At 31.9% G+C, this 16,349-nt stretch overlaps 1 protein-coding gene across 1 annotated transcript; it reads right to left on the bottom strand.

Annotated features, from left to right (window-relative positions):
- Nucleotides 1-235: 235 nt before the first annotated feature.
- On the bottom strand, nucleotides 236-2,233 carry LOC124935174 (homeobox-leucine zipper protein MERISTEM L1-like). The gene is made up of 5 exons (XM_047475623.1): nucleotides 1,766-2,233; nucleotides 1,580-1,684; nucleotides 877-1,488; nucleotides 663-761; nucleotides 236-577 (listed from the first exon to the last, which is right to left on the bottom strand). The coding sequence occupies exons 1-5, from the start codon at nucleotides 2,231-2,233 to the stop codon at nucleotides 236-238; spliced, it is 1,626 nt and encodes a 541-aa protein (XP_047331579.1).
- Between the last annotated feature and the right edge of the window lie 14,116 nt (nucleotides 2,234-16,349).

Here is a 16,349-nt window from a genome sequence, read left to right as displayed (position 1 = left end):
ATTACAAAGTAATCACTAACTATCTATCTAGATTAAACTTGCAAAGAGGCCTAAACTTGTTGGAAAATCCTTAGCAAATGATAGAGACATGTAAACACATATATTGAATGATAAAAATAGATATTTCAAAATTAAAGAAACTAGAAAAAAAGATTGAAGCAAATAAGATAGAATTCAAGGCTGCCAAAGTAACTGAATTCAATTAAAACAAAGAGCTAGATCTTAAAACTAAGAGCTATTTAAAGAAAACATCTTCCTGGTTCATTAAGGCAATCATGAGACTATCCACGGTGTTGTTGAGAAAATTAGTAAGAGTGTCCACAGATGGCTGTTCAACCACAATATTGGGATTAGAATCAACCAAAATCTGGATGGATAAAGTTACCAATGAGCCGGCCCCATCGCTTCCATTGCCCAGACCGTCCGGACCTATCACAAAACCAGTAGGAAGCATTGTCACGTAGTCGGAATCCCCTCCGACCAAAGTCTGGTTCACCGTCGTGCTGTCAACCGGGGCATATACAATGTACGCTCCCATTGGATCCCAATTTTCCTCTTGCAGGACCAGTACTTCAGGCTGCATATTATACATATATGCCTTTATAATAATCAATTAATTCATAATTTATATAAGCAGAAAAAGACTTAAGAAGATTTGTTACATTAAGTTGTAGCACAGATACGCTGCTAGAAGAATCTCGGCCAATCACAATGCGGGAGATTTCTTTAAGTGGTTGTTCAGAAGATGTAAGAACATCCCACTGTTTATTTAAGACAAGAATAATTAATTAATTTGTCAAGATATATACAAAGACAGAATTGAAAGAGGTACAATACCTGACTCCTTGTTTGTTGGTTTTGGAGAAATTTAAATACAGTGATGGGCGGGACATTGAGCCAAAAGGAATATGTAGCGACAAGGATGACCCCTACAGGACGACCGGGAATATCTGTGTTCCTGATCATGAGAACTCTAACTTTATTTGGGCCACTGTATGGAATTATATTCCAAACATTCCCTGTCGCCACACTCACTCCCGTATTAAAGATCCCTACCATCCTCTCAGACAACCAAGTATGGCTCCTTTTACTTTCCGAACTCATCGCCACGGTGATATCAGAAAAGGGCAGGGTGTTGGACATGACACTAAAGAGACGATCGGTTTGGCTCTGGAGAATACCAAGCCAACGTTTGGCGCCAAAAGCTAACCCGGATCTGACCAGAGCCTTGTAGATTGGATGAACACCAGTCACGTGTTGTGCTTCAACGTGCTCTATCCATGTCACGTTTGTGAATCCATTGGGCGTATCTTCAATTACGCACCCGGAAGGCCTTTTCCTCGATTTCACTAGATGGAATTCCCGAAATATGTCAAGAGAAACGTCCACCACTGCCCACTTCTTTTCACCCACTTGCCTGCAGTACCTTGCCAACACGTTGTCACGGATAGGAACAAAAGAAGTCTGCGCATGCGTCTCTATAGAGATCTGCAGCAACAAATTTCATTCATTCATATAAACTATATGAAATAATGCAACCAACCATTATATATAATTAAACAAACACTTAATTAATTACCACTTGCAATGCACCATTATAATTTCCTGGAGACAATCCACTCGACAAGATTTCCAAACACGTCGCTTTTGACACAATGGCACTGAAGAAGCTCTTCCAATTAGCCTGAACATCATCATCAGTACATTTTTTTTATTTAATAATTAATAATAAAATAATAATATATTCTAGCTATCTAGTACGTACCTGACTCATGAAAATATCCAGAAGAGAATGAGAACTAATATTAAGGGTGGTGGAGTGGCGAGAGGACTCGCAGTAAAGACTTCCAGGGCGAGGTCCAAATCCTATGGGGAAAATCCGAAAATACTCATCCTCATTCAACTTGAACCCGATACCGCAATCAGAACGATTTGGGATCCACAGAGGTTCCCCCATCTCGGCCATTTTAACAACCTCTTCCATGGATATCATTGCAATCTGCCAAATCATACTCCTGCCTATTTTATCCCCTGGAAGCTGCTGCTGCTGTGGTGTCTGCTGGTGCTGCTGCTGATGAACATAATGATGATGATACGGATGATTCATCCAGGCCCTAGACATGCTACCACCTTGTCCCGGCATCACTATTGTTGCTCTTATCTGGTTTTGTTCTGATCCCATTCTTGAAGACTGCCCTTGGACCATGTAATTGTTGTTAGGACTAGTCCACATGTTCCTACTTCTGTCACATATTGCATTATTTATTAATATACAATTTTATTCATTTATAAGATATATAAACAAAATGAATGTATGAATTAATTCAATAAATTAATACGTACCCGGAAACTATATTAGAAACTCTAGCAACCTGCAACCATTTAAAATTGAATTGATCTAATTAAAGAATAGGACATTAATTGACATATAAATGATTCTTATATCATAGGCATCATATATGAATTGAGAACATATACATGTGTTGTTTGCGATAACTTTGAACATTTCATCGCTAAATGCGCAAAAACAATCGAAGAAAAACATAAATGCCAGAAATCTCAAGATCATAATGGTCTAGAAAATGAACTGAAGAATTAGGAATGAGACGACATATAAAAAAAGCCAAGAACACAACAGAAGAGATAAAAGAGCAATCACTAGGGAAATTAGAAGCAATTCAGACAAATGGAAAGAAAGGAAATGGTAGTAACAAAGAAGTTGATAGTCAGATTCCCAAGAATACTACCGAAAACCAAGATGGAATATCAGGGGATGGAAGTGTAGATGAGAAGAGGAAAGAAGATTTAGGTAAAGCTGAAGTAAGGAAATGCACAAGTAAAAGGCAAAGTTGGGACAAGCAAGGATGCAATAATTGATAACGATACGAGTAGTAACAAACATCCCTTGACATACTGACATACTGAAACAAAATCTTTTTTTTCCAGTTAAGTTCTGATACAACTAAAGGGAAGTTTATTAAGAAAGTTCCAAGAAATTAGGTAATCATTGATCACAAAAAGTTATCATCAAATGAAACATTTCAATCACTAATTGTGGTAAAAGAGTGCTAAACAGAAGAAAAATAAGGGTGTTCGAATTATTACTATCACTTGCAAACAAAGAAAAAGTAAAACGAATATTGAGATTCAGATGAACAGTAAAGAAAAATTGACGTTGATGCTGAAAAACAATATATTCACAAAAGAAAGAGAAAAATACATAAAAGAAAATGATTAACAACGTTTTGAATGCAATGAAGCTTAGTCAATGATGGAATTTCTCATTTGAATCAGACTATTAATATTGTAGGTTTTGTATACTTTCTGGCTTTTACTCATTTGATTTAATAAAAACTAGAGTTTGTCTAACTTTGATTTTGACTCATTTTGGATTCTCACCGATTTTTTTGTTTCTTTAATGAAATGACATTAAGTCGTGATCAAAAAATTAATTAAATAATAATACATGATTTCAATTCATTTCAATTCAAATAAACTCTTACTTCTTCTCTTATGCGCTCGTTCTTCGCGATCAAAAGCAGCTCCTCCTCCGTTGAGATCTCTCTGTGTTCACTGTTGTGTTCACTGCTGGTTTATAACACAAGGAATTCTTTATGAAATTTTTGTACCTCAAATTGTCTACATTAAGTTTCTATTTTCATTACGCAGTTGACCATTCTCGTCCCATTTTTTATTATGAGTAATTATCTAAAAGCTAAAATTAATTAATTGTCTTAAAATGATTTATTAATATTAATTATTTTTCCAAATGATTTATATTACAAGAATCACAAAAAGTGTGATTCCAAATAATTATGTAATGAACCACAAATATCATATTTTAATTACATGAAACTTTTTTCTCGTTAAATAAATAAATAAATTATTCTCATCATATATCCCAATATTCCATCAAATAATTGAATCACAATTTAACAACTTTTATAAAACTCAATGTTTAGATCCCAGCAAGATAAAATAATATGAAATTTATATATATATATATATATATATATATATATATATTTTATTTTGCTGGGATCTAAACATTAAATTTTTTGTTTTGTTTTGCAATTAAATTTTAGGGATAGGACAAAGAGCGAGAAAAAAATGATAGGAATATGTAGGGAAATGACGTGTCATCCTTTTATTCGATTGAAAATTTTAAAATTCTCTCTCCAATTACATTTTCAATCTAATAAAGAGTTGACACATCATTTCCCTACATATTCTTGTCAATTTTTTCCCGCTATCTATCATTTCCCTATATATATATTTATTTATTTATTTATTTATTTATTTTTGGCACAATTAGAATCCCACGTTGGAAGATAATGGGAGTGAAAGACGTTTCTTAGTATATAAAAGAAACTACATTCACAATTAGAATAAATCCCATATCGAAAGTATAAGTAAAATATAAGTAAAATATAAATCACATACAAACAGAACTATTAGTAAAATACAATTAAATTAAAATGATGATTTAAATCACATTTTAACAATGAGATCTTCAAATCAATGATTTAAAATAAGAATAAGAGATTAACTTTAAATACAAAATTAATAGAGTAAATTGATTATCATTAAATTAGTCGGATAAAAAATTAATATAAATATATATACAAGTTTTTTCCCTTATCTGCATCACTTTTTCAATATATATGAAATCGATGAAAGAAGTCAGATCTAAAACCATTCCTTTTTAAAATTTCATACAAATATATGTATAAATATATAGATATATGATATATAATCATATTTCCTTCTATATTTAATATATAGATACAAACACATATAATTTATGGTTATACAAAATTAATCTTAGTATATATAATTTAAAGTGATACAAAATGAATAGATCAAATAAATCTATGGAAAAAAATCTCTCAAATCTAAAAATTAAAATAAGTGTGTTTTTATATATTATCCCTATTTTGATATATAACTTAACTATCTATTGACCTATCAAATATTTATGTATATACAATCATAAAAGACTTCGAAATAAATGAGATAAACATAAACATAAACAAAAGCATTGCATATATATATATATATATATATATATATATATATATATATATATATATATATATATATATATATATATATATATATATATATATATATAATAAAAGAGTTAGAGATTAGAGAAATTCACAAAATTAAAATTTTATTGTGAGAAATTGTTTAGGAGGTGATTAGAAAATGGTGTATTGGTATGCCTTTTATACTTGTGGATAGGACTTCTCTAGAGATAAGTACTAAAAGAAACACATTAAAAAATAATCGACTGTGACAAAAAATAAAAAAAACATCTGTAAAACAATAATAAAAATAAAAATATTGGTGAAGAATACTCATTCAAAATGGTATAAAATATTGAATGAAAAGGTAAAATGTATTTTTATTTTTTTTTTAAAACAAATCAAATAGAGGCTAATATAAAAAAATGTTAAAAAACAATGTTTGACATTTTTTTATTTGAGTTCATATCATATACAAAAATTATTCAAAAAATATATTAACAATGTATTAAGATTTGTTTGGCGCACGCGTTTCATTTTTTTAAAAATTAAACGTTGTTAAATTAAGATATAATTTGAAAATTAAATGATTATGTTTGAATTAAGAGTGCCAATAAAATTTCTTAACAAATTAATATGAGGAATAAGTGCAACTTAGTTTTTATTTTGATCTCACATTTGAAATTTTATACAGATTAAATATTTATATATGAACCTTGTGATATGGTTCCTTCTATATTTTCATTAATATTTAAGCACTCACATTTAATTTGTGTTTGAATCAATTTTAAATAGATATTGGATACTTAAAACTATAGCCAGGGTAATGAATGTTGTAAAATATTATGGTGATTAAATTGTTTATAAGAATCATATATATGTATAAATAATTATTTAAAAATGTATTTTTAATATATACATAGTTAAATGGGCATAGTTAAATTGGTTATGGGCATAGTTGTCTACTGGGCGCAACAAATGGTCATTCCGAAAAAGGTAATGAAGCAACTCGACACGCTGATGAGAAACTTTATCTAGGGTAGTAGTGGAAGAGGATGAAAGAAAGTCAAATGGACCGCTCTCTGCAAACCAAAGGACGAGGAAGGCATCGACTTGAAGAACTGTATGGAGTGGAACAAGGCTCTAACCTTCAAGCATCTGTGGGCTTTGGAGCGCAATTAGGAGTCATTATGGATCAAATTGGTGCATACGAGGTTTATGAAACATGAAACCAGCATCTGGACCTGCAAAATTCACGAAGGTATGAGCTGGTCTTTGAAAAAGATTCTTAAACTAAGAAGCGATATTGTAAATCTTTATAACATCCGACTAGGGGACGGGAAATGCACTCTATTTTGACATGATCCCTGGTTTGAAAACCAGCCTATCATCGACAGGTAGGAGTTTCAAAATACCCGTATCAGAAGGGATTGTGCAAAAGAGAAAATCAGAGACATCAAAGACGAGAATTGGAACTTGCTCATGAGAATAATTCAAGAAGGAAAGAAGATACTTGATCATATAAGTAACATACAACTACACGAAAGACCGGATATTCATGAATGGAAAGCTGAGGACAATGGGAAGCTGGTATTGAAGAAAATATGGGAGGTAATCCGGGAAAAAGCGCAGAAAGTAGAATGGACTCCTCTTGTATGGTCAACGAATATTATCCCTCGACACCAGTTCATCCTATGGCTCGCCTTCTGGGAAAGACTCAGCACTCGTGATCATATCAGCAAGTATATGAGCATCCCAGACGCGAGCTGTCTTCTATGCATAGGTAATGAAGAAACCATAAATCACCTATTCGGGAGCTGTTGTATTGCTTCGGAGCTTTGGGACAGATTCTATAAAAGCCTGGAGCTGATTAGTTTCCCGAGCGAATGGAATGAAATCAAAGAAGCAACACTACTCAAAGCCAAGGGAAATAGATTTGCAACAAAGCATGTTCAAGTGCAGCTTTGAAGTAGTGGTGTATAACATTTGGCAAGAACGGAATGTAAGGGTATATGGCAGAACACGCAGGAGCGTTGACGAGTTATGGAAAGATATTGTATCGGATTGCAGCGCCCTCGCGAGAACGTGGAGAGGAATTCCAAGCACGGAGCAGAACTGGAATATCTACAGGAACTGGAGTTTACCGTTTTTTAAACTCACTAGAATTGAAAGCATTGTAAACATATAATTCATTTACGTTTTTAGATTTTTAGCTTTTATTCAAAATGTTACGACTTCAAAATCATTCTAGGTCTGTCTAGAATGATCTCTTAAACTCGTGGTTTTTTTCCCGTTTTGGGGAATTTTTAATGAAATGACGCTAAGTCGTTTTTCCAAAAAATAAATTAATTGTCTGAAATATTAAAGTATATTTTCTTTTGTTAAAAATTTGTATTTGAATTTTTCTTTTGATGGTATTGATGATTGACTGAAGTATTTATCCTGAGTTGTCAACTGCAGTAAGAAGAAATGTGGACACAATAGCAACCAAGTTTTTTTTTCAAATTTTGTTATTTAATTCATCATATCAATATACCTTTTTTATTTATTATCTTAAAAATTATATTCATTTATAAAATTGTAGTGGTGGCTCAAGAAGAAGACAATTAGATGAAAATCATTCATTTTCAATTTTCTATCATCTTTGTTGTTCAAAACTATCTTGTTTGTTTAGATGTTTTGACTACTATATAATTATATGAGATAATTTATGTTAATTTTGTTATAATTAAAAATTTCAAAAATTAGTATGAAATAATTTTTTTTAATAATTATTTAATTTAAAAATAAAATTATTCAAATAAAATTGTAAAAAAAAAATCAATATTATAATATAATAAAATTGTTAAAAATTAAAAAGATTTCTAGCCACGCTTAAATTAAGGTCGTCGGTATAACTTGTGTCCACCCTATTTTTGGTGACGCAAGAATAAGTGTTTGTGGTATTTTTTGCGACGCTTTTAAAGGTTGGCAGAAGTCTTTTATGCGTAATAGAAAATTTTATTTTATTTTGTTGTAGTGAGACCCTGGATTATTTTTAATATAATTAAAATTTTGAATTCCTATAGTTTTGGTAGGTAATTTTAATTAACTTTTTCAAAGTATATTTAGATTATAATTATTACATATTTAATCATGAAAAATTAAAAGTTATATCTAATTATAATATTTGTACAACAAAAAAACATTTAAAATACTTAGTTTCTTATTTGTTTAAAATTACGAATCAAACTTAAACAATATTTTATATAACTTTGAGTTTATTTTTTACTAAAAAAAATTATTTTTATTATATATTTTTAGTTAATCCGGGTCTTTTATAAAAGCTAATATATATTATAATTATTTGTTTGAAATAAAAATATTTTAATTAGCATAAATATTATTAGGATTTTTTTGAAGTGTGTATAAAAATAATCTTTTTATAATTTATATTTAATATTTTATCTTAATAAAAAAAAAATTTAATTTTTTAATAAGATAAAATTTTTTAATTTATATGTATATATATATGAGAAGTGATAGAGGGAGGGAATTTGGTGAGAGAATGACTTGGCATCACCTTCATTGATTGTAAAATGTAAAAGTGGGAGAAAAGAGAGAAAAGAGAGAAATTATTTGATTTTTTCAGCGAACAAGATTATGCTAAGTCATTCTCTCACCTAATCATTTCTCTCTATATATATATATTCTATTTACAATTGTTAAAATCAATAAAATATTTTTAAACTTTTATTTTTAATTTTTTAATAAAATAAAAAATTATAATATATTTTCCTTACACTATCTATCTAATCATTTACTAAATAAATGTCTAACCAAATCATATATAATATTGGGTGTGAGTCCTTATATAGATCAGTCCCAATCACATGAGGCAATAAGAACCAAAACAAAATAGAACATGACCGAACAAATAGTGCATGAGGTACAAGATTTATTAGTGATAAATATTTTTGAATTTTTTTAAAAATTTTAACATAATTTTATATTGAAAACTTTGTTTGTGTATATTATTGATGCAATTTGAATATTATATTATCTTATTTAAATTTCTTTGAGATGCATATTAGATCAATATATATAACTTTATGCTATGTCTAGGTTAAATTTTAAAAATTTGGACTTTTATTTATATTTTGAAGAAATCACCTAATTTAGCTTAACATTAATAAGAGAGAAATATTCTCAGTCTCCATGAGAAGTCCTAGGTTCGAGCCTGTTAGGCGGCAAGTTTTGTTTTTAGTTATATCTTTAAGTGTGTTTGCGTGATATGTGTTAATTTAACTCCATTGTACACACATTTATCTCTTCTTTTAGCATAGCAGCAATAAGAGCTGAATATCCCCAGCATCTTTGAGAGGTCTTAAGATTGAGTAGATTGTTAAGTGTGTTTGTGAGTTATTTGTTTATCTCTTGTGGTCATATTTTTTTTAGAATCACAGCTAAAGAAAGAATATAATCTACTTAAATGTTAAAAATATACCGACTCAAATTTACTAACACGTAGTGCAATTTTATATTTTTATTGATATCTAATTATATATATATATATATATATATATAACTTAATTACATTCCTTATATGATTGAAGGAAAAAAGTGAGGCAAAATTCACCCAAGCCTTCCTCCCAATAGGGGTCGGCCTGTTTTTCTAATAATAAATAAATATAATTTAAAAAATGAATAAAATTGATATATGAATAATGATTGTATTTATATTTAATTAATATACAATCACAGATGACAAGATATAAACCCCATTAAAGTGAATGAGACCAAAATGTACATACAATATAAAGGCGTGTTCCATATAATATGGTACACCTTTCTTTTTTTTCCAATATCCCAATTTGGAAAGGCGGCCCAAATAATAATAATTATTGAGATATTTTTTTTAGAAAATGACTTATTTTTATTTAATTAAAAACCCTAAAAGAGGAAAAATAAGGTTCAAGAAATAAAGTTAGACAGATCCTATCTTTGTTGAAAAACCAAATAAGTTTCAAATATCTGAATTACAGAACAAACAGAACAACAAATAATTGAGTTACAAACAAGTCATCAAACAAGAACTATTTGAACATTCCTTTTCTTGTAATGATTTTATAGGGGATATTCCATCTTTGACTAAGTTTTCAATTGTCTTCATTAATTGAATTCCCCTCCATGTATGTATGAGAGCGTTGCCATCATAAACAATATCATCCCAAACTTTTCCTTATGTTCTCTTATTCGTGCTATGAATTCTTGTATTTCTTTCTCTCTAGGTATTGTAGATCAGGGCTCCCAAGAAGCATTTGAAAATATTCGCATAAAATCTATCGTTCTTAGCCTTTTTCTTTACAAACTCTATGATTTCATTCCATGTACCTAGAAATTTAGTGATATTCATGTTCTGAGCAAAATTGATCTACATCTTGGATACAAATACGCACTCCCCAAACAAGTGGTCAATGCTTTCCTCTTTTACTACAGAGATTATGCAATTGACGTCCGGAATATTCATATACTTTTTAATACTGTCTTTTGTTCCAAATATTTTTCTAAATGTCAGCCAAAGAATGAATTGGTTTCGAGGTATAACCTTTGAAGACTAGACTACTTTATGTCAATCGACCACCACCTCCTTTATTCTAATGATCTACCATGATGTTCCTGCCACAAAATTTCTATTCATAACAGTATCACAGATCTTTGTATCAATATTTCCATTGAATTTTATATTATTGATCAGATTCAGAATTCTGACTCATTCTGGAATAATCCTAAGAATATAGCTGTATTTTCCTTTCGGTTTTATCCCAATCGGCTTTATGTAAGATGTAATCGGTAATATCTTAAGATCGGTTTTATATCTCAGATGCGTAGCCGGTTTTATCTCAAGTTCGGCTTTATCTACTTCAGTAGTATCTCAGACGCATAGCCGGTTTTATCTCAAGTTCGGATTTATCTACATCGGTAGTATCTTAGACGCATAGCCGATTTTATCTACTTTGGTTTTATCTATTTCGGTAATATCTCCAAAGCGTATCCAGTCTTATCTACTTCGACTTTATCTACTTCGGTAGTACCTCATACGCGTAGCCGGTTTTATCTACTTCGGTTTTATCTATTTCGGTAATATCTCCGAAGCATATTCGGTTTTATCTTAATTCGGTTTTATTCCACGCATTACCGGTAATATCTCAAACTCAGTTTTATCCTAAACGAATCCGGTAATTGCAGAAAGTAGCCTTCACACATCTACACTGTTTTATTACCACTTTAATACAAGTTTGATGAAATCCTCTTGAGAGCAGATATCTTCCAATTTAACCTTAATTGTCATTTTGGTGCAAGTTTGATAAAGTCTTTTGGGAGTAGTTGTCTACCATATTGTTCCAAACATCCAAATCATTAAAAGACAAAACTGTATGCTGATCTGCTCCTCTAAAATCATTAATCCAATTAATATTATGTTGACTTATTATCAGAGTTTAAACAAAATCAAAGGATATCCCATCTGCTGTACTACTTTGAACTCCAAACAATCGCGATCAAGAAAGGAGTACTATCATGCAGATATAGCCGTTGAAGAAGCAAATATATCCGTTGATATATTTGCCTACTTAAGAAAACAGAAGTCATCTTCTTCAGTACCTTGCTCAATTTTATCATCTGGCATACAACTTTCATCTCTTGCTATCGAATCGTTCAAGCTTTCAAAATAGTGTGTGTTAGAAACTCAAGTGTATTACAATATCATTTATTCTGTGTGAGTGGTGAGTATTGTAAGTTGACAGAATCTGTTTTTATTCAATGTAGTGAGCTTATTAAAAGGTAAAAAACGACCAGTCATTAAGCCTCGGTTGTTCGACTAAACCTGTGTGCGTTGTAAACCGATTGAATACTCTAGTGAATATCCTACTCAAAGGTTTGAGAAGAAGGGGTGACGTAGGAGTTTTATCTCTGAACATCCATGAATCTTGTGTTATGTCCTCTTACTAATTTCTAAACTATGTTTTCGTTGCTTCAAGTTGAAACAAACACTTCCGTATTTGAACTCGGTTCAAAAGTTTGTGACAACTTGCGAAGAATTGAGACCGATACTAACCTCTAACAGAGTTATTATCAATCGTCGTGTGTGTGTAAGCGTTCACCTTTGTGAGACTCCAGTCGCCTTTAGCGATCCCGATCTTAACATATGTGTCCTATGATCGAGGATGTTCATGCTAGTCTCATGATGTGAATTGTTTATCTTTTGCATGTACCACAGACGCAAGAGGTGGACCCACGAGACCTCTTGTAGTAGGATTAGTTTGACCACACAAGGGCTATGTCTTATAAGTTGAATAAAAGAGGGACCATATATATCACTAAATGGGATGGGTTCTCCATGAATTCTAGAAGCACCAGACCTCAGGTTATAGCGAGTCGAAGAGTTTTCATAGTTCTTCTCGCTCATTCTCTTGTATGTCCTTCTAAGGACAAGCGACCATTGACTCAACTTATTGAAATCACTCTGGCCATGGAGGAAGGACCACATGATTTGGTCAGATTAGTGCTTGTTGAAACTATCATGGGTTGAACAACTTCCCACGATATACTAATGTACGTATACGTAGCGGATCCCCTCTAGCCTTGTACCTCTAGCTCATGGATAAGCTCAATTTCTTTCCATATCCCTCCGCTCCTTACTTTTCCTTCTCTTAGTTACATAAAAGTAGGTTAACAAAAGTCCATCATGTTTATCTAATTGCGAACGACCAACCGATACGATACTTTGTGCCTTGGTATCATTTCGACACTTTTAAGTATTATATGGAGGATCTTCCTTTCATTGTATTACTTGGTCTAGAACATAGTACATATTACTATAATTTCAATCTTTTTTGACAGTTTGATATGAGTTCCATGACACCATATGAGGGTCCAGTTTTTCAAATGATTGTCCCTCTGAATTGTATTCTCTATGAGGAGTAAAATGATATGTGGAATCGATCGGGTCAATTCAGGTTCCCATAGAGATGGATTGCACGTGTGGAGATCGCTAGGAGTCTCTTCAGGCCATTCGACGATGAGTTAATGCTCATCGTCGATTCTGAAGATGAAGTAAATGACCTCGTGAAAGTGAACAATGAGACAGGCTTTAATTGATAGGTTATCTCTCTAGATTCACTTTTGTTGTTTCATTTTAGTATTAATTTACTACGTGCACAAACTCTTTGTGTGCACGAGAAGTGACTATCTCGTTGTTTATATGAACAATATTATTTAGTGTTAGAATGGATTTAGAAAGCGTGTTTCTATTTCTATCATAGGATAGGATTTGCATTGTTAAAAATGTGGCTTGTCACGATTGTTTGATATAAATTGCTTATGAACTACCTTGTCGGATTACATGACATCTTTTTTGCATGCATGCCTTAATTAGAATTGTAAGTTCTTGTGAATGTATAAAATGGAGTTTTTCTTTAAATAAAAAATCCAATTTAACATTGCCACCTCCACGTGTAAGACATGGAGCTCCTCGGTTTAGAAGTCTAGTCTACATACATCGAGTTGTACAAGGCACAAAGGTCCATTTTCATCATTATGGTCTTGACCATATTCTATCTTTGGGTCACAATAAGGTTAATATACGTTTGATGGATCATATGAAGAGAAAATGGTGTGTTATTCCAAAACATTTTCTATTGGGCATCGTCGTATCGCTCCTACGTTAGAAGAGTTCAATTCTCTTTTGTGACCTCGTTCACGGAGCATTCTTTTTCTTTCGTATGAGGAAAGATAAATATCTCTAATGGAGGTTCTCATAAAACACTCTGGGTTCAATGATCAAGATTCTCGCACTTTTATTTGGAACGAGGGTATGAATCTTTGACTATGGCATAATCTGTTTGGATACCATTTCAATATGGATAATGAATCGTGTTTGTTTGGTATAGGACATTATCTATCCTCTTATCGCATATTCTTTTGTGTCTTCATAGTCTCATTTCAATATGGATAATGAATCGTGTTTGTTTGAAGGTGCTGGTATCCCTATAGTACTAGCAATATGATTTGTCTTGTATGATCCTTGTCGAAACATTATTAGGACATAATCACCTAGTGCCAAGTGTGTCTTGTATGTCGCGAAAAGACTCTACATTCATATTTTAATTGTGGATGATGGATAAGCTTGGTCTTTCATCCTATAGCCAAAGTTGTTCTATTGTTCTTATACTATGAGAATGGGAGATAGACTTTGTCTAGTTGCCTCCGTACGATCTTTCTAAGATTATTTTTCTATTCAATTTGTGATTCTTTCATATCCCATCAAATTCATGATTTACACCATGAACAATTATGCGTTCATCATGCTAGTGGGTCTCAAGAGGTTGACATCATTTAAAAAAATAATGGCTTCAAATAAAATAAATCTGCAATCGGGTGTAGCCGAAATTTGGGATATGTTTCTAATGGCCGAATAAAATAAATAAAATAATTTGGGAAAATATTGAACCCATTTCATATCAAATTAATTTTATAAAAATTAAAGGGCTTTAATAAATAATTTAGGATAAATGTTGTATCTATTTTATCTCAAATAAATTATTTATTTAACCTAAAAATATAAAAAATTAAATAAAAATCCTTAAGGTAAAAGGGTAAAAGAAAAATTAATTTCAAATCCAAAAGGGTAAAAGAAAAATTAATTTCAAATAAACCCTTAAGGTTTTAAATAAAAATTAAATCTTCAATCCGGTGTAGACGAAATTATGGTGAATAGCTGCAGAAGAAAACCGCGAAATTATGGATAGGCGCTGGATTTTCATCCAACGTCTAGGAACATGATGCGTCGCTCGCTGCAACATAAGAAGACGAGCGTGAAAAAATAAAGCAACAAACGGTTGCTCCAACGTAGTCTCCTCCAAAGTAGAAAAACGCTCGCGCGCTGATTGAAAGCTCCACGTCCGCTCTTTCACATGAAATGATGTCGTTTTGCTTGGGATCTTCATCTTCATCGCGACGCCCGGAGCATAAGAACAGCAGACATCGATTTTTCAAAGAAGAAACTCTGTCATTTCTTGACCATTTGGACTGATTCAAAAAGTAAAATGATCACCCTACTTCAATGATTATTTCCCATACATCTAGGATCATAATTACAACCTACATCGGCAATTGGTCGGAAGAACATCAAAAAGACCATTGATGGATTTTGACTAATTGAGGCTAACTTGATCATCAAACCGACTTTTGGAGGCTATAAATAGCCTCCCTTGATGAATCTGAAGGCAAGAGATCATCTCTCAAGCCCTCAATCGGAATTTTCAGAAAATCTGTCATTAAAGCTCCAAGCTTCTAGATTTTTGAAATTTTCATACCATGCTTTAAAGCTCGGATCCATACATCCCAAAAGCTTCCCTAAGGTCTAAGGAGTGTCCTCCAATCCTTGACAAACTTCCAATCATCCTCTAATTCAATCACTTAGTTTGAAATTGAAATTTTTATATTTCAATTTTCCTAAGTTTGTATGCTGCCTAGTTGTTGGATTTCTTAATTGGAAAATGATCCTAGGATCATTACAAGCTTTCTATGAAAGCTAGAATCAATCAATCGAACTAAAACAAAAAAAAAACCAAAATTTGAATTTGAAAAAATTAAAATTCGTGTTTTTTGTTCTTGAGCTAAATCTCAAGAATAACAGTCCAGAAAGCTTCTTAACATGTTTTAATGATGTTGGACACGTATTTAGATCATGTTTGATCAAAATCAAAATTTTCAAAATAAATGAAAACTTTTAAGTTTTTGAATTAGTCTAAATGAACAGGCATCGTTCATATTTTGGTGTCAATCAACTATATTTTAAAAACCAAAAACTAGATTTTGGTCCATAAAACTGTTTTGATGAAATTCAACATCATTCTGGTTGAATCAAACCTTGATATAATGTTCAATATATTCCTAAGAGCTTTATGAAGCTACATAGGCCATTGGATCAAAGAATTCCAGCCTCCATCAAAATTATAAAACATGCAATTTTTATGTTCTTGAGGATCGGAAGGTTCGACTAAGACCGAGAGGTCCGACTAAGGCTTTTCAGCTAGGACCGAGAGGTCCGACCAAGGTTTTCACCCAGAACTGAGAGGTCCGACCGAAGCTTTTCAGTTGGGACTGAGAGGTCCGACCAAAGCTTTTCAGCTAGGACTGAGAGGTCCAATCGAGTTTTTTCAACAATGACCAAAGAATTTTACATCCATTAGGAAATCAAACCTAGGACCGAGGGACATTCACACCTCAAGCAAGAACTACCGAACCTAGGACCGGTGGTTTCCACACCTAGACCGA

The sequence above is a fragment of the Impatiens glandulifera genome, chromosome 4 (genome assembly GCF_907164915.1).
Source record: "Impatiens glandulifera chromosome 4, dImpGla2.1, whole genome shotgun sequence".
Taxonomy (NCBI): Eukaryota; Viridiplantae; Streptophyta; class Magnoliopsida; order Ericales; family Balsaminaceae; genus Impatiens; species Impatiens glandulifera.
Note: the sequence above shows the minus strand (reverse complement) of the source record. Positions and strands in the feature narration are given on the sequence as shown.